The sequence below is a fragment of the Arachis duranensis genome, chromosome 1, assembly GCF_000817695.3.
Source record: "Arachis duranensis cultivar V14167 chromosome 1, aradu.V14167.gnm2.J7QH, whole genome shotgun sequence".
NCBI classification, from domain to species: domain Eukaryota; kingdom Viridiplantae; phylum Streptophyta; class Magnoliopsida; order Fabales; family Fabaceae; genus Arachis; species Arachis duranensis.
The window spans coordinates 88,528,796-88,547,626 of record NC_029772.3 but is presented as its reverse complement, the minus strand read 5'-3'; the positions used below and the strand labels follow the sequence as shown (position 1 = coordinate 88,547,626).

The window sequence follows — 18,831 nt, the reverse complement described above, 5'->3', positions numbered from 1 at the left end:
GGGGGTATGTTAGTTAAGGCAGCATGATGGTGCCACGGGAAACGCATTTTAGTGTTACCTACTTGCATGTCTCTCACGATATGTGCCTAACATGTTTGATCCACTGCCACTGAACTCACCTCTTCCATAAAGAGAGCAAAGAAAACGAGTAACAACAACTAATGATAATTTTGTTTGTTTTCAAATGTTAAAATACTACTTGAATTTGTGTCTGCTCAAGTAGTTTTTGGAGATTTTCTTTTTCTAGGGGGCCAAGGGGAGAAAACAAAGCAAGGACAGTCCATACATTTAGAATTAAAGTTAAAAGTTTTCTTCAACCACAAACTTTATCAAACCAGTTCAACAGACCAATGGAAGCACGCAGCAATAGCAGAGTTTAAAATACATAGCAAAAGCAGTAGGCAAATGGTAAGGTCTGTGGGAAATGCATAGTGTTTGAAAAAGCATGTTATGTATCAGATGAAATGATGAAACACATAAAAGTGACTAAGCCAAGGATGATTTGCCAGCCCGGATGGGAGAACCTAACTCTGTCGCTTTGGTTCTGCCTCGCTCACCGGGCATGTGGAGAACATTGCTGGGTTCAACAACCAAAGGTGTGTCCCCCACTGCATTGTGATGCTCCACCCATGTTTGGGGAACTTCCCAAGAAATTGTGCTCAGGATGCCTGAAATTGATGTCATTGCTGGAGAAACTTGTTAGGTCAGAACACGTTGTGATGGAAGATGCGTTTTCTCCGGTTCTAGAGAGATGACTTTCCACCTCTGATGCATCTTTCTTATGATATACATTGACAGGGTTCAAGCCTGAACGGGCACCGTTAATGAGTTCTGAATTAGACAGTTGCAGCTGTTTAGCGCTGAGAAAGCGTCCCCCGGATCCCCTAACCCTTTTCAAAGCATGGCGATGTCGCGACTCATGAAGATAGGGCTGCAATGAATTAGAAGAAAGAAAAAAAGGGAAACTCAGGGGAGTAAGACCATTTCCTTTTACTCCAAAGCAGAGTTCAGAAAGCAAGCACCAGCTCTGCTAATATAATTTAGTATTCCCCTAAAACAAAATTTTTGCAGAATAATGCAAAATGTAATTCTAAATCATTCTATTTATATACCAGTGTCACTCATTTATTTGTCATAAGCCTTTAATTTCCATGTTTAGGACATTTGCTACAATTCCCTTGCAAATATATATATATAAAAAAATAATGATGGCTGCATTTTTATTGCATATAATGTTTGCCCCAAATAACTTTTCACAATTCCATACCTAATACTATTATTATTACTTCTTCAATATAATTCTATGCATTCATATTCTTCTCAGTATACTGTAAACATCCATGATCCTATCCATAACATCCTTACTTATGGAGCATACCTTACGATTTTTGATGAGCTTGTTCTGAGCCTCGAGCTTTGCTCGTGACTGTCTCCTCCTCAGTATACCATGGTATTGTTTAGCATTGACATAAATGGGGCCATCTTCAGCAAGATCAAGTGGTAGTGCAATTCTTGGGGATCCTAATCCCAGCACTTGGGGCAACATCTGGGGTTGACCCTTATAAATTTTTTTAAAAAATGCAGTGAGATCATAGTAAATTATTATAGTAAGAAATCCAACTGCAGTAAATATTTCAAACTCAACAATAGCAGGCATAAAAAAAATAAAAAATACTATTTGTACACCAAAGTCAGCCACCAATGTATCTGTGTATAAATACATATGTGGTTTAATTTATTTTCAATGTGTATTTATATTCCAGCATATCTTTTATACTGGTGGCTGACTTTGGTGGAGGATTTTGGTGTACACCTAGCATAACTCTAAAAAAATACATAGCATGAATAAACAAGATGTTCTTGACAGAACTTACAACAGCCTGCGGTCCATAAGCAACTAATGAACCACCGAAAAATGGTTCGCTGTAAGGAAAAGGAGCATGTGCCTGAAATCAGAGCAAAAATAGTTATTTAGAAGCTACAACTGAAAGCAGCAAATCTATAAACCAAGAGCTTCACATACCATTGAGTGAGTACTATTGACTTGTTCGAAATTGAACACAGGATCGGGATGATTCAGTAAGAGGAATGGCTTCATTTAACCCTCCACATATGCATTACTTGACCTGAAAAAACGATTAAAAAACTTAGAAAATGAAGTGTATATGTAATGTGTAACACATAATAGGATTTAAATCAATCCATTCAATGCTCTAAGCACATAAAAGAATGAAGGGACCTCAAAGAAATTCTCTTTTCTGTCCTATCTAATGAACTTACCGATTTAAAAAGATTTCATTTTCATAATCTATTTTAAGTAACTACAAATGTTGGATTTCCATCTCTACCACGGATTAATTGCATGTTAAGATATAATCATACGATCTTGAATGAAAATATCAAAATTCTTGCCTATCTTCTTATAATAATTTTTAACTATGCAACCATGACAAACAGAATCAGTAACCACATCAATCAACATTAAAAGAATTGTATATGAAATACAAATACAGCTTACCAATTAGCATATGCAGAGAATGTACGGAATAACAAGAAAGGAGATGCGCATAGCCGAAGTGGCCATGTATGTACAACAATATATAAAAAGTTGACTTGAAATAAATAACTGATAAAAAAAAAGAAAAAAAAAACACATGCATGCCAGACACAGACACTCCCAAAATAGAGTCTATAAAAACAAGAAATAAAAAAATAAAAATGAAAGTAGATCAAGGCTGAGGATAAACAGAGAAGGCCCGGCCCCCTAATGAGGTTGAGTTGACCTGAAAGAGCACATGCAAATAGAAAGAAAGATAGAAAAGAAAGATAAGAGATACCTGTATGTTGGATCTGATAGTAGCAATCTAAACTAATCTAGAAGTTGTAGTAAGAGCATAATGGAGCTGCTGGGATCCAGTTGGACATGTCTCCTCCCTTGAAACTTGAATCTTGAAACACTCTTAAATCTCTCTCTCTCTCTCCCCTAACCGATAGATGGGTGTTTGTGTTTGTGTTTATATCTAATCTAACTCACTGCAAAGCGCTGCGCTGTGCCCACTCACATAAATACTCTCACACTCAACCCACCACCTACAACCCACTCTCCTTTACTTCTCCTTTTTCTTTTCTTTTACTTTATTTGTTTATCATCAGTTTAATTTTTGTGAAGATAGTGTAATTTTACATAATACAATTAGAATTAGTGTAAAAATGTTTTATATCTCTCTAATTACATAATATTATATTATTAAGAGGAATGCTAGGAGACAACAACTTTTATAATTTATAGCCATTAAGTAGTCATCAATAATATTTTTAATGGTGTAAAATTTCATCTAATGTTATCGAATTACCCACTTTTTTTTTTACTGATTATATACTAGCCAAAATTTAATAAAATTGTTGGTCCTTAAATTTTTTTATTATTAATAAAAATAATTATTTTTTATATTAATTACATAAATAATTATTTAAAAAAATATTATAATTATATAATATATAAAATATTTTACATTATCAATACATAAAAATTAAAATTATATAATTATATTCATTTTTTAATTATTATTTATATAATTAATTTAAAAAATAATTATTTTTACTAACGTAAGTTGTTAAATTCTTTTGTTGTTACCTTTCTCTTCTAAAGTTGACTTGTCCCAATGGATCAACCGCGCTGTTCACCCGATAAGGGAATGCAGTATGCACAGATTTTTTATTACTCCGTCACCTTTTCTCCTTTTTTCTATTTACTTGTTTATTTTGATTTTCAACAATTCGGATTTCGTATATATATATACTTTTGGAACTAATTAACTACATGAGATTAGTAAATTCCGTAGCTATTTTGATTCTTTAAATAGACAATTTGAACTCGATTTTTTTGGAAGGTGAATTATTAGAAAATGTATACTCCAATATAGAATTTGAAAAAGGTTAGATGAATTGAACTTTTATCAGGTATTCGCTTAAAATTTTTATAAAAAAAAATTTATAAATTATTTTGAAAATAGCCTACCACATTGTTATAGATTCTAATATTAATCTCTTTTATAGCAATTATTAATTTGGTAAGTCTAGAAGAATTTCTAGTTTATTTTTGAGGGTCAATTTTTGTGCATTCATACGAGAGTAGACAGAGTCATTTTCTAAGGTGGCCCACCGCACCCTCCCTCAACCTTTTGGGCCTCGGGCCTTCATTTCTTTTCTTCACCCCTCACCCAGCCGCCCGTCACTGTTCGTACGATCCCCACCTGCAGTTGTCAAGTGTACTCCACGCGCTATTCGCAAGTCCGCAACATTCATCAGTCTCCTCCGTTACCTTGCGCACGCACAACTGATGCGCGTCCTGCGTATGTCCACTAGCTGTTGGGAGAGGAAGAAAAGAAAAAAAAAAACTTATCCTAATTAGCAAGTTTCTTGCAATTTAACCCTATTAATTACCTTAATTTCGAAAATGTCCTGCCACCTTCCATATTCGCTAAACACGTGACATTTGGCACAGTTGTATAATTAAGAGCATGTTAAATATAAGATGAAAATTCAGGTGGATTAATTTAATGTAAAATTAATATTTGTGAGTTATTAGATAATAATTTAGTCAAATTTTTTAATTTATTTAACAATTTTTATTTATTAATTTTACATGAAGTAGTTTTTATCTAAATATAATTAGGGATTTATATTGAGCAAAAAATAAAAATATTTATATTAAAAAATAATTTAATTTTGATGCAATTTTAATATAAAATTATTTTACATGTGCATCATATCACATGACGTCTTGCTAACAAAAATAAATATTTCTTATATTAACTACGGTTATACGACTATATAAAACGTTTTACATTGTCAGTGCATCAAAATTAAATTATTTTTATTTTAAATTGTCAAATTTATTGACATTGGATTATCTAAAGAATTTAACTATTATTTAATACTCTATTATGCTTTTTGTTTCTTTAAACCTATTCGAAATATATCTTGTTCAAGTTGTTACTACCAAATAATTTTCGGTTTTAATTCTAAAACATATATGTATAGAAAATATTTTGAGATCAAATCAATATATGTCTATGATATAATTCAAAATAAATTGTTTTTCATTATTATTCATGTATTTTATAGAATTATTGTTTATAGCTATTGTATTTTATGTTATTGAGATATAAATCTGTTTAATTATAATTAATATTCGTTTTATTATAACCGATTTTGTCATACATATTCATTACAAATTTTGGATAATCTTTTGAATGTTAGTTCGAATTATTACATATAAATTATATTTTAAAAGCTACAATTAAATAAATAAATTACTTAAAAAAACAATTCTAATCATTAAACTTTGCTAAACACATTCTATAAATATGCCCAATTTGCCACTTGTATTTCTTAACTACTTGGCAGGCAGCTACTTGGAATCTGAGACTTGTTTTAAGAAATGAGTAAATAGTTAAATTAGTCTCTGAAATATCATTTATTTTTTAAATTAGCTTTTGAAAGAATTTTTTAATTAAATTTGTCTTTTAAATATTTTAAATTAATCATGTTAGTCTTTTTGTTACGTTATTTGTTGATAGTATCAAAATTTACTAATTTAACATATTAAATGGCATTCTAACACACACCTAACAATCTTAATTGATTATTAACATAATAAATTTATGAAATTAGATTATATTAAAACTTAATTGTAGAGAAAACTTGAAACATTAAAATTCTTTAATTTAGAGTTAATTTTATCTAATTTTATAAATTAATCATATTAATAGTCAACTAAAAATTTAAGTGTGTGTTGAAATGTCATTTAAAGTATCATATTAATAAATTTTAATACCATCAATAAACAAAGTGACTGAAGCATTAATATGAATAATTTAAAATATTTAAAAAATAAATTTAATTAAAAAAATCTTTTAAAAATTAATTTAAAAAACGAATAATTTTTTAAAAACTAATTTAACTATTTATTTTTTATAAAATAAAATAGATCCTTTCAGTGGCAGAGCCATATAAAAACAAAGAGAGCAATGACTCTCCTAATTTTAAAACTTTTATATGTAAATTATTATATATAAATTTTAATTTAATCTCTTTTAAAATTTTATTTTATTATGTAAATATTTTTGGGTTGACATTTATATATAGTAATTTTAAAAATTTTAAATTCTAATCCTATAACGACACGACAGAGAAGAAAATGACTAGAATTTAGGATTTTCAAAATTAATATATATAATAAAAGTATTTTAATCATTTTATATAATAGGGGTATTGTAGTAATTTTTTATAAAAAATAATATTAATTTAGACCAATTCAAAATTTAATTCACTATTTTTCGGTCAAATTAATTTGTCTAACCTAATTTTAACAAAAATAATACAATTTAAGTGATTATATATATTAAATTTTAATTATTAAAAAATATCTTTAAAAAAAAGACGTTTTACGCGTCTTTATCGGAGCATCCCCTAATATTTTTAGCTTTCTTCCGATATTTCATCTAGTTTCCTTCCGTCCCTGGTCCTTCCAATTTCTTTGGGGCCACTAATCACTGTGAATGCCGCAAGGCAATAAACGGTTTAGAGTTCAAGCTTGGGAACACACATGTCTCATGCTTATTTATTAATGTATATGGTACGTTGAGCTTATCCTATAGAAAAGGTTTATTATTAAATGTTATAATAGTTTGATCAGGTCTATCTTCGCACAGTTAGAAAGTTGTTTATCATCATTTAGTTAAACTAATGTGTTTTAGGTGTATTGATCAAGAAACTAGAAATATTATTTTAAAAGTATCTATCTAGGATATTACGTAAAATAAATCTTTCAAATTTTCCTTTTTGTTAAATTCTATTGCTACCACAGTTACCGCTTATCTAATAATAATAATAATAATAAGAGGCTTGTTACACATACAAGTCTTTTTGACTTACAAGTTTTACAAGTTGCTATACATTAGGGTCTTTTAATGCGTTATTCAGTTTCCAAAGCGCTACACTCACCGTGAATTATGAACGACTCCTCTTCCTCTTCCTCTTCCTCTTCCTCTTCCTCTTCACTCACCGTGGATTATGAACAACTCCTCTTCCTCTTCCTCTTCCTCCATGTATTTCTTCGTTATTCTCTTTGCCTTTTCATTAGTTGTTTTACTTGCGTTTATTACTGATATTCTTACTTCGTTTTTTTTCGATTTTCATGGTTTCTGAAATCAAGCTTTGAAATCGTTTTGAAGATAATGGAACTTCAGAAATACACTCAAACGATTACAGAAATACACCCAAACAATTATAGAAATACACCTAAACGATATTTCTTCATTATTCTCTTTGCCTTTTCATTAGTTGTTTTACTTGCATTTATTACTGGTATTCTTGCATCTTTTTTTTCGATTTTCATGGTTTCTGAAATCAAACTTTGAAATCGTTTTGAAAATAATAGAACTTCAGAAATATACCCAAACGATTATAGAAATACACCCAAACGATTACAGAAATACACCCAAACGATATTTCTTCGTTATTCTCTTTGCCTTTTCATTAGTTGTTTTACTCGTTTATTACTGGTATTCTTGCTTATTTTTTTTTCGATTTTCATGGTTTCTGAAATCAAGCTTTGAAATCATTTTGAAAATAATGAAACTTCAGAAATACACCCAAACGATTACAGAAATACACCCAAACGATTACAGAAATACACCCAAAGGACACCTTATGCATAATTAAAAACTCTTTCTCTTTCTCTTCCTCATATTCTGCTGCTTCTTCTTCTTCAAAAATGATTTCAGAGCTTGATATAAAAAAATAATGGAAATCAAGAATAACGAAAAAAGAAAACAAAGAGAAAAGCACGTAAATGAAGAAGGAGAAAGAGAAGGCAAAAAACGAAAGAAAAGAAGAAGAAGAAGAGGAAGAGGAAGAAGAATGTGCAGCAAGAAGAAGAAGACGGTGCAGTGAAATTGTGCAGTAACAGTTGAAGAAGGAGAAAGAGAAAGCAAGAAACGAAAGAAAAGAAGAAGAAGAGGAAGAGGAAGAAGAACGTGCAGTAACGTTCAAGCGCGTTAATATAATAACTTGTAAAGACTTGTATAAAAAAATACTTGTATACGGAGAATTTCTCATAATAATAATAATAATAATAATAATAATAATAATAATAATAATAATAATAACTTTGTAGGCAAAATTCTTATCGTTTAGATAAGCCATTAAAGTATTAAACTGTGTACGTACAGGAAGATAAATTGTTTAATTCGGTAATGTATGTTACTTTTTCCCGACGCTTTATACATTTGAGTATTAAATATAAATAATAAATCAATTGGATTTGGTTTTGGTTTTGCGGATAAGGCTTCACTATTTAAGAATTAAAAGAGAGAATCTATACCAAAGTTCCTACTTCCTACCGTGTTATGTTTCTTAGAAAAAGGAAAAGAAAAGATTGAGTACTGGAATGTCGGTAGCAGGAAATTAAATTAAACAACCGGACTAATATCCTTCCACTTAAATTATAATGTGATAAGAGATGCTTTAATAAATAGATAGGTCAACTTAGCTTACCCAATAATAAATAAAAAATATTAGGAGATTAATCGAATTTATTATTTTTTATTATTAAATTAACTAATAATGTTTAAAAATATAGGTTGAAAAATTAAATTAATAACTAAAAATGTTAACAAAAAATAATAAATTTTATTAAATTAGCTAATTTGGTTGAAAAGTTTAAATTCAAAATTTTTTTCAATAATATTTCAAAATGACAATATCTTTATTAAATAGATTTTATATTTATATACAATGATATTATTTAAACTAATTAATTAAATAACATTGAATTTTAAAAGAATTAAAGAGATAAGAAATACGAGAAAATTAACATAGATTTTTTTTAAAAAGTGAATAGATAATAAATAAAAAGAAGGTAGTTCTTATTCCAAAAGCTTTTCTAGTCAACTATAACAATTGTCTGTATTTGCATTAAAAGAACGGTGGAAGTAGATGAAGTATGCGCAAGCGTTGAATAAAAAATGTACGAGCAAGGTTCGAAACAAACCTTCTATTCTAATGTAAGGAACGAAAATAGCAAAATACTGTTTCCTTTTTTTTTTCCCGATAGAAAAACATTTTCAACCATTTTAAACTAAGGGTATTGAAAATGACTTTTAAACTTTGTATACTTTTTTCAAAAATATTTTTAATGAACCCATTTTGAAAAATATATAACTAATCATATTTTAAAATTATTTTTCATTTTTTTAAAAAATAGAATGAAAATGCCTAATCCAATGAATCCTTAAGAATTTGTTCATTGAATTGAAGTTACATTAATTTTTTTCCTTTTTGGTTTGGTTTTACTCGGTGTCAGCCTTAAATTCACTCTCATTTAACTGGTCGGATTTTTAATTAATCACTAAATTAGGTTATGATTTATTTTGATTGAAGTAACTTGAGATCATAAATAATAGATGAGAAAAAATGAAAATATTACAGAGAATTTTAATATTACAATGAATTAATTTCCACGCAAAGCATTATAATTGGGGTTTAGTCAATTTGAGAAGAAAAAAAAGTCTTATATACTCTTTTATTTCTTAGTTTTTTTTAACAATTATACTATTCATACACAAAAAAATTTAATTACTAAAATAGTCATTAAATATAAAATAAATAACACATTTATACATAACTACATGATAATTGATTTAGTCATATAACTTTTTTTTTTATTAAAGGATAGTGATGTATTAAAAACGTTGAGCTAAAAAAAAAGTTAAACTTCTCCAACTATATTTAATCCAATAGGGGATTACGATTCCTGATTAGCCATTAACGGATAACGAGCGACATTGTTGTGTAGAAAACAAAGAAAGCATAACATTATCCTTCCCCACCAAAACAAAAAAAGAAACAAAGAAAGCTAGACATTATCTGATTATGTGAATTGGACCAAATTTGATATTTCTTTAGTTTGGGATTATATCAATTATCAAGCAGATGTGGATAAACATAAACTTGAGTTTCCGGCATATTATATGAACCTATTTGTTGGACTAAGGAACAGAATCTTAGGTTATCTTTCTATTTATTTATTTACTTTTGTATAAGCTCATAATCTTTTCGATGCGCACAAGGGAGCTCACTACTCAAGCACTCACTGGCAATTGACAATGATAAGATGAATTAATGGAATCGACAAAATTGTAGCCTCGGTATACAAATTTTCTCCCCCATTTTTCTTTAGGGGTGAAAGGGTTATAAATAGATTCGGCATTTTCCCAAAATGATGAAACGCTATAGACACTACCCGAGTCAAAAATCAAGCTGCGGCTGTCATCACCACTGGTCTATCAGCCACATAGCTCAGTAACCATCAGCTCTGCCTCAAAGCCATGTGATTGAAGCAAAAAGGATTCGATCTTGGACTGTATAAAATCAGTGAGAACCAATCAGTCAATATGCCAACATTTGTTAAAGCTAAAATATTGACTCCATTTATATGTCATTCCAGAGCCAAAGATTTTCTTATCTATAAACTGGTAAAAATCAATGAGCCTATAAGTAACAATAAGCATCAAGTCCTGAAAGATAACCAAGTTTGAATCACATGAAATGGAACACCAAATTCAAGAATGCAATAGCAGAATTATGTAGGTTATAGTGAGGAACTTACCATGTGAAACTAGAGCTTTAAATTAATATTTTCAGACCATTTGAAAATCTCTGAGTGAACTCTATCTCCACCTAAGTCCTCACCAGAGGCTCCTGCTGCTACTCGTATAATATCTTCAATAAGTGCGAAGTTCCCCAATATATCAACATGAGCACCACTCTGGGTTCCCCTTCCTTCTAGAAGATTAGCCGGAGGAGCGTGTTCATACTCCCTTATGAACGTTCGGATGCCTGAAGGATTAAAACGGGTTTTTCCCCGCCAACCTTTTGCACACATGAAACCAGCACTTAAAACAGGAACGGTTTCATCCCCATTGGCACTATAAACTCCATCCTTTAAACAAGGGTCCTCATCTCCACCATTTGCTGATGTGTCAATCTGAAACGGAATGTAGCATTCCGATTGGGAAGTTGACTTATAAACATAGGCTCTTTCCGTTGGGATCCCGACCCCATACATAGAGTAAATCTCCATATCTGGAGCATGTGGTAATCTGCAGCAGCAGGACAAAAATATAACAAACCACAAAGAGAAGTAGTATGAATAAACAACGGATTTTAAAAGACAGCAGGATACGACATTATAGAAGATAGCAAAAGTAAGAATCCATCAATGCCACCAACAAAGGTAATAAAATGATTAATTTACGTAGTAGCCAAGTGCCAACAATTGTCAGATTCTAGATTGGCAGTCTTGTGTGCAACTTCTACAAAATGTTCACTAAAGCAATTAAGTAGAGAATCTCACCTTGTTTCTAAGGGGTTAGACCAATATTTGTAATGCTTGTATTTTGGGTCATCCAAATTGTCAGCAATTCCATGAGAAAAATGCGCATCTCCGCGCTTCATCATCTTGGGTGCAACAAAACGAAGGAGATCCAAAACTGCATCAGCAGTGTAAGCTTTATAATCTGAAACAGCTCTGATTCCCTCAACACCCATTTCATGATACTCTGTCCAAATATCACAAGTAGACGTGTTCATATGACTCCTCCTCCCCTTAAGAGAACCCTGTCAATTGCACAAGTAATAAAAAATATGAAACTCAAAAGAATGTAAATCAAGTAAGGTGATGGCAACTGCATGAGGTTTGAAAGTATCGACAACTTCAAGAATATCAACATTCAATAGACAGATGCAGAAATATTTCCATCCGTTAATACCATTCATATAGAAGTGAATGAAGTAACACTTCAACTTCCCGTCAAAAAAACAAGGAAAAAGAAAATAAGTAAGACTTCAACAGGAGGGAAAATGAAATATCTGTTTCTTGTAGGAATACAGAGCAATTTAAAAAGTTGGATAGTTGTATAGGATTTAATTTTGCAAGACAAACTTGAATTAGCTAAATACCTAGAAATATAAATTTCAATTACTGACACTCAAAATGACAAATCAGGATATTTGATGTTGGAACTTGGAAGGTTTGGAGAAGGGAAAAAAAGGAAGAAAGGAGGAATATTTTCTAAACAATTTACACAATGTGTAATTAGGATCATTACCCTGAAATCCAACATGTCAAGCTTAGAGGAATGTAACTCAGCTGCATCTTTCCCAAAGGATATGAGTCTTCCATAATTCACATGTTTCATTGACTGACTCCTTTTGTCATTTTGACATGGTTTGATACTATCATTGGTCTTGTGTTTCTTTGCACTGCAGTTATAGTATCCTTCAGGTGACCAATCAAGGCCACCCCATATAGTATCTCCACCTTTTGGTATCATTGACATGGTTGAATCCCATGTTCGGGTCATACGCATTAGATGCTCTAAAGTTTGAAGACCAAAAACATCCTTGTCCAAAACACCTGGTGCAAAGGCCCTGCAAAAGAATAGATGTTCAATAAGGACACCTTAATAAATATTTTACGCATGCAATGTATGAATGAATATGATTCACAATTTCATCCAAGCAAAGTCATAAAAGAAAAAACATAGAAATGTTTGCTTTAACAAGAACAGTGAGAAAAGAAATCCTGTCTATACCAAGGAAATCCAAAAAAATGATCAATCATGTCATAATTTAAAAGGGAAGGAGGGGGGGTAACTAAGGGAAGCGTATTGTAAAGAATATTGATGGAAACTTGAAATCTTCTAAGAGAGAACAGAATAGAAACTTAGTGTTCTTTCAAAAAAGGAAGTAGGAACCGCACAACCATCCCAAAACCTACTGGTTAAGAGAATAAATTTTGCCAAAGAACACACACACATACAGGACCGAAAATTTACATTATAGTAGGGAAAACAAAAACCTTGCCACAGCAATATCCCGGGCTTCAATGGAGAAGAGCCCAGCGACAGATTTGGGAACACCAAGAAAAGGTCCCCCAATGTTCATCACTGCTTTAATATGCTTGGCACACCAATCTGATCCACCCCCTCCACCCATTGGTGGTGGTGCCTCAACCCACTTCATAAAATGCAGAAAGTATAGAACACCCATTGAATGGGGAATTACGACAACCTTTTTACCACCATTTGTAGCCACCATGAGTTCTATATTATTTTTTATCCTGCTCAAAGTTCGATCTCTGACCTGACCAAATGAAGCCGACAATAACAGTAAGAAAGATGGGGAGCACTGAAAACCTTAAGCTTTGTAAACAATTATTTCAACAAAAAATTGAAAGTAGATTCAAGAAATACCACATTAGCAAAGAATTACCTCCGTATTTTGAAACGAAATTCTCCAATCATATGCAGCCATGTACATGTTTTTCTCCTCGTACCCGACACGGGCCAAATTAGCAATAAGAACTGCCCAGACAAAATAACCAGGCGCAAAATAGTCAGCTGCCACAAGTCCAGACACAGGCCTAACTCTAATGCCCGGGCGGTCCAGTCCTGTTTCATTATCCAGAGACATATGCTCAACCCAGCATAATGAAGGAACTGAATTATACAAAGGCCATATAAATCCATTAACTCCATAAAATGAAGAATATATTCTTTCAGAAATATAAAGAAAATGCCTAGTAATATCATTCCAAGTTTCCAACATGAGAAATAGCTCGCTGTAGATTGCAAGTTATCATTCATACAGTCATGATTCTCAATAAGAACCAGTAAATTAACCTACGGAAATATTAAATTCTCTATGAAAGGTTTCTTTTCAAGAACCAAAAACATGGTTTGGTGGAAGTTACTATCTTAGTATTACTTAACGAACAAATTTACGTATTGTTATCAAAATTCCATTCATGCAATGATGCAACTCAACCAAAGCGTATCCAAATCTGAACCCACCAAAAGCAATAGGAACAATAATGATAACTTACCTTTTATACAGTTCCCCAAAGGTGCCACCCCACAACCTCTGCCTGAACAATCCATCGGCACACTGACGGCCCTCCCAGAGCTCCAACCCACCGGTTACTATTCCTGGCACGAAAACCACCGGGTGGTTCGCCGTCAAGCCTTCCTTCCTCAGCTTCACGCCGGGAGGGTCCGGGTACGGCCCCGTTATAGCCTCCGCCACGTACTGAGGGAAAGACGCCGGCATTGCATTGTACAGAAATAGAAGGAACCACCAGAGGGAGCATATCACTCCGATGAACCAGCAGCAGCTATCCACGCACGACCACTTTTTCGCCTTCGGAGCTACGCGGCAACCTTTCGAATTCGCCTTTTCTACTTTCTCTTCCTCCTCCTTCTCCTTCTCCTTCTCTTTCTCTTTCTCTTTCTCCTTCCTCCTCTTCTTCTTCTGCTGCCGCTTCAGCTTCTTCTTTTCCTTCTCGTCCTCCTCGTGATCCGAATCAGGCGGACCCGGATTCAGGGATGCCTTTCTGCGGCGCAGAAACGACATCGTTTTCCTCCGCAGAAGACAAGTATCGAGAAGTGCACAAATTGGAAAATACAAGGAAAAACTATTAAAAGAAGCCTTAAATGTTATTCAAAATCTGCACGTTCATTTAATTGAGGCTGAGACGCTTTGAGCTGGTGGATTCAATGAGGGCGAGGATTCTGGAGCCTCCGACGAGGACCTGAACGCCGGAGGCGTATAAAAGCATGCGCCGCCGGCACCAGGTGGAAGCACTGGATTGATTGTGGTGGAGGTGGAGGTAGTGCTGCAGGATCGTATTCGTTTACTGTGTTCCAGCGCACTTGTGGATACGGTGCGGGTCCCGGATTTTATGAAATGAGGTATTAAGATCTGGACACGTGGCGTGATCATGAAATGGGTGTTGCTGTGCGTCGCTTGTTTAGAATAATTGACGCTGCTGTGCTGTTTGTGAGGAATGCGCGCGAACCAATGGCAGAAAAATCAACGGTGCAAACGCAATCGAGTACGGGGGACGCAGTTTTCAAAGTGTTTTGTGTTTGGAAAGGTTTGCCTGTTTTCTTGCGAGTACTTTCAACTTTGGGGACTTTTCTTTCTCTTTTCTGTTTCCTGGAAGAGCAGCCCCAAAGGGTCTAGTAGTTTCGAGCTGGTAATGGTATCGACCACCACCCCAACTACTTAGCACAATGCGTAACAAGGCATAAATAAATAATTCGAGTTGTGCTATCTAAAATCTAGGCCTCTCATTTGGATTAGAATCACACGCTTGGAAAGACAGAAAGTATAGAGCTTTTTCTTTTTTGGTCACATATAGAGTATGTTATTTAAGCTCTGCTGGTTTTTATTATTGAAACTGGGCTTAAAGCCCAAAAATAACGAAATTCATATTCTAAATGACCACAACTACTAAGAACCCAAAACCGAATAGGACTGAAGCGAAGCCCAAACATTTTTTCTCATAATACCCAACATAGTCAAAACCGTTTGGCGTGTGAAGTGTCAACGAAGTTGAAAAAACAGCAACGGCAGAAGGTGGCAGAGCCAGTTGACTTCCGGTTGCAGGTTAAGAATTAAGAAAAAGAGTGAAATCCACAGCAACAGCAATGAAAGTCTCCCCTCTAGAGCCCCCCATTACCATTATAGCCACTACCAAGCATCACCAAATCAAAACACATTATATTTTTAAAATTAACACACCGTCGCCACTGTCTACCACCAGCATCCACCACTAACTCCGGTTTTTTCTTAGTAGAATCTCTGGTTTCGTTCGGCGTTAAAGTTGGAGCTCATGGCGGGTAGTTGCAGTAGCACAATATCGGTTTTCTGAATTCTCGTTCTTCTGCGTGTTTAGTTTTTGTGAGCTGATCCAATTGGGGAGAAGAACTCGAAAATGCTTACATGCATAGCACGTCCCAAGAAATCAGGCACGGGCAGCAACAACGAGTCTCTGAGTAAGACCGATGATTCCGATCCCAACAACAAAAACCAGTCCATGAAATCTCTCACTTCCCAGGTAACTCAAAAATTGAACAAGACTCTGTTTCAGTTCAGTGAGTGTGTAATTTGCATCGTCATGTATTTTTTGTTATTCAGATAAAGGACATGGCGCTGAAGGCGTCGGGGGCGTACAAGCATTGCGCGCCGTGCACGGCGGGGCCAGCGGGGAGACTGGTGAGGAGAAACGGGGAGTCGTCGCCGGAGACGGACTCGGACAGGTTCAGGTGGTCGTACCGGAGGACAGGGAGCTCGACGAGAGGTTGGGGGAAGGAGATGGAGGCGAGGCTGAAGGGGATATCGTCGTCGAGTGGGGAAGGCACGCCGAACTCCGCCAGCGGACGGCGGTTGGAGCCGGTGGTTCTGTTCGTCGAAGAGAATGAACCAAAGGAGTGGGTGGCGAACGTGGAGCCCGGCGTTTTGATCACCTTCGTGTCGCTTCCACGTGGCGGCAACGATCTCAAGCGCATTCGTTTCAGGTGATTAGTACTCTCTCTCTCTCTCTGTCGTATCGTTGCTTTCGTTGCCGTTTTACTTTTTCCTTTCTGGTATTTGTTTATTGTTTGGATCCACCTTATAATTAGCCCGTTATCATGATGTTAATGATAATTGATAATAATAATCAGTGTCTTTTGCTTTTGGGGGAGGTCAATTCCCCAATTCTCACACTTTCGCCTTCTTAGTTACACTTTCACTCCATCTTCTGGTTTCACAAGAGGTTGCTTGCTGATTGAAAATATTCAAGTTATCATTGTTTTGATTCTTTCTTCTGTTGATGTAAATTTGTATATTATGAGAATGTTATTAAAAATTATTTCAGAAAAGGAAAATCTTAATATATTGTCAAAAAAAAAAGTTACTCACATAAAGATAACCATTAAGACACAATTAAATTATATTTAATAATTTAGTAAAACGTATCAATTCATCTAATTTTCTTATTCTTAATTATTATCTTCACTTACGATTATATGAATGGTCGCATGTTAAACTGGATATATGCAGTGGTTAAAAGATATACATAACAATATAACATGTTAAAAATGCCTAAACAAGCTTTGGATATAGTTTTAACATTAGTTTTGTTGAGATTTTTTTTTCTTTTGTATATCAAGAGGCTCACTTTTTTCCAAGATGTGTACTAGGATGGATGAATACATATAACACAAGTGCTAATAAAAAATAGTTTTTGAATAGATATTGGTGCATATCAAGTTAAACAAACCTCACAAGTTATAATGTTATATAACTAATTGTTCAAATTAAGTTATATTGATGCAGTACTAGTCTAAGGTTGTGTCTGATTGATATATAAAAAAAAGGACTTTTATTGTAGTAGCTGTAGGAACTGAAGATCCTATAATATGCTCGGTTGTAACTGTGACCATTTAAGTATTCCAAAGTCCAAATATCCCCATGCAATGATAATGAAGGAAGCATGCAAATTCAATCTAGGTAAAGGGTCCTACATTTCTCAGGAAATTTTTCACGCCCTTGTCAAAAGCAATCAAAAAAGGAGAAACTTTTGTGTGGCCCCTGTAAGGTGGTGGTGCCCCGCTGGTGGGTCAATTGATTCTTGATTGTGTTTGGACCCCCTTTTTCCGAGTCTTTGTCGATTTGTCGGAGCCATTTAATTTCTTCTGCTTCCTTTATTTTTAAATTTCGTCTGGTACCACTTATGCTCAAGAGTGAAAGACTACGCAAGACAAAAATATGAAACTACAAGGTGCACATGAAATATAAACTGAAACCCATATAGGTTGTTGGTCCCACTTGACGAATTCTGATGTAATGGCTAGTTAGCTACCAATATTTTACTATTGGGTGGTCTATGAAAAATACAAACTCAATAAATCAGATTGTTTTCTAATGCTACTGTGCTACTAATATTAGCTCAAGTTTTGTTGGGTATATATGAAATAATATAGTTGCCACTAATTATGTTGTGACCCACCAGCTTTTTGATTGCCCAGGAAACGCCAAATTAAGGTCAAATTTGGCTGTAGCACAGCTTTATTCAGGGCACCGATTGCCTAGACGTTTTTATATTTTATTTATTCTTGAGAATTCTTTGTCAAAAAAGTAAGTTGAGTAACTTGGCGTAATTGATTACTGTGTGTCATAAACCACTAAATATTCAACAAATTCTTCTAGAAAGGTAATTTGGTCAACAAAATAACGTAATAATAACAACAAATCAGTAGTTAGTTGATATTCAAGGGAATCATTTATACACAACATGGCAAAAATAACTTCATTATATTACAGCATGAGAGAGTTATTATTCCACCTGCCTACCCAACATTGAAAAAAAAGAAAGAATAAGAGAAAGTGTTTCGGTTTACTGTTTCATAATATATGATTGCATTGCTTCTCTCCTCTCCGAACTTGATATGATGTTATGATGTACATATAGTTAAAATGTTAGTAGGAGGACTACAGTAAAAAGTATATTGAATTGCATTTTGGTTTGTTTTGTATGTATGCATAGTCGCGAGATGTTTAACAAATTGCAAGCTCAAAGGTGGTGGGCGGAGAACTATGACAGGGTGATGGAACTTTACAATGTTCAAAGGCTTAACCGTCAAGCATTCCCTCTTCCAACACCGCCAAGGTCCGAAGATGAGGTAATTTATCTGCCTCCTAGACATGCAACATGCATGTAATAGTTTCTCTGATCTTTCACATGAGAGATGAGACAAATTTAATTGAAATGTTTAGTAACAAAAAAAAAATTAGTCAAAAATATCATTCCTGCAAATTAATTTACTGATTGCTACTACTTCAGTTCTCCCCTTGCATTGTTCAATGCCTTATTGATTAACCACACAATATTAAGTGATTGTTTTGCTTTGTTGATAACAGATCTCAAAGCTTGAA

The 18,831-nt window shown here is 33.7% G+C and overlaps 2 protein-coding genes and 1 pseudogene across 2 annotated transcripts in view; 1 reads left to right on the top strand and 2 right to left on the bottom strand.

Annotated features, from left to right (window-relative positions):
* Positions 1-294: 294 nt before the first annotated feature.
* LOC107457648 (nuclear transcription factor Y subunit A-7-like) lies at positions 295-3,070 on the bottom strand (annotated as a pseudogene).
* A 7,075-nt stretch (positions 3,071-10,145) lies between these two features.
* Positions 10,146-15,136, bottom strand: LOC107457657 (phospholipid:diacylglycerol acyltransferase 1). Its single transcript, XM_052253166.1, has 7 exons — positions 13,954-15,136; positions 13,342-13,563; positions 12,929-13,212; positions 12,177-12,498; positions 11,423-11,685; positions 10,676-11,168; positions 10,146-10,427 (listed from the first exon to the last, which is right to left on the bottom strand). The coding sequence occupies exons 1-6, from the start codon at positions 14,479-14,481 to the stop codon at positions 10,685-10,687; spliced, it is 2,103 nt and encodes a 700-aa protein (XP_052109126.1). The 5' UTR covers positions 14,482-15,136; the 3' UTR covers positions 10,146-10,427; positions 10,676-10,684.
* A 298-nt stretch (positions 15,137-15,434) lies between these two features.
* The window catches only part of LOC107458548 (protein Brevis radix-like 4), a 4,184-nt gene continuing 787 nt past the window's right edge, over positions 15,435-18,831 (top strand). Inside the window, exons 1-3 of the mRNA XM_052253056.1 lie at positions 15,435-15,970; positions 16,051-16,430; positions 18,443-18,575. Coding sequence (XP_052109016.1) covers positions 15,848-15,970; positions 16,051-16,430; positions 18,443-18,575 — 636 coding nt within the window. The 5' untranslated portion in view covers positions 15,435-15,847. The remainder of the gene's footprint in view (positions 15,971-16,050; positions 16,431-18,442; positions 18,576-18,831) is intronic.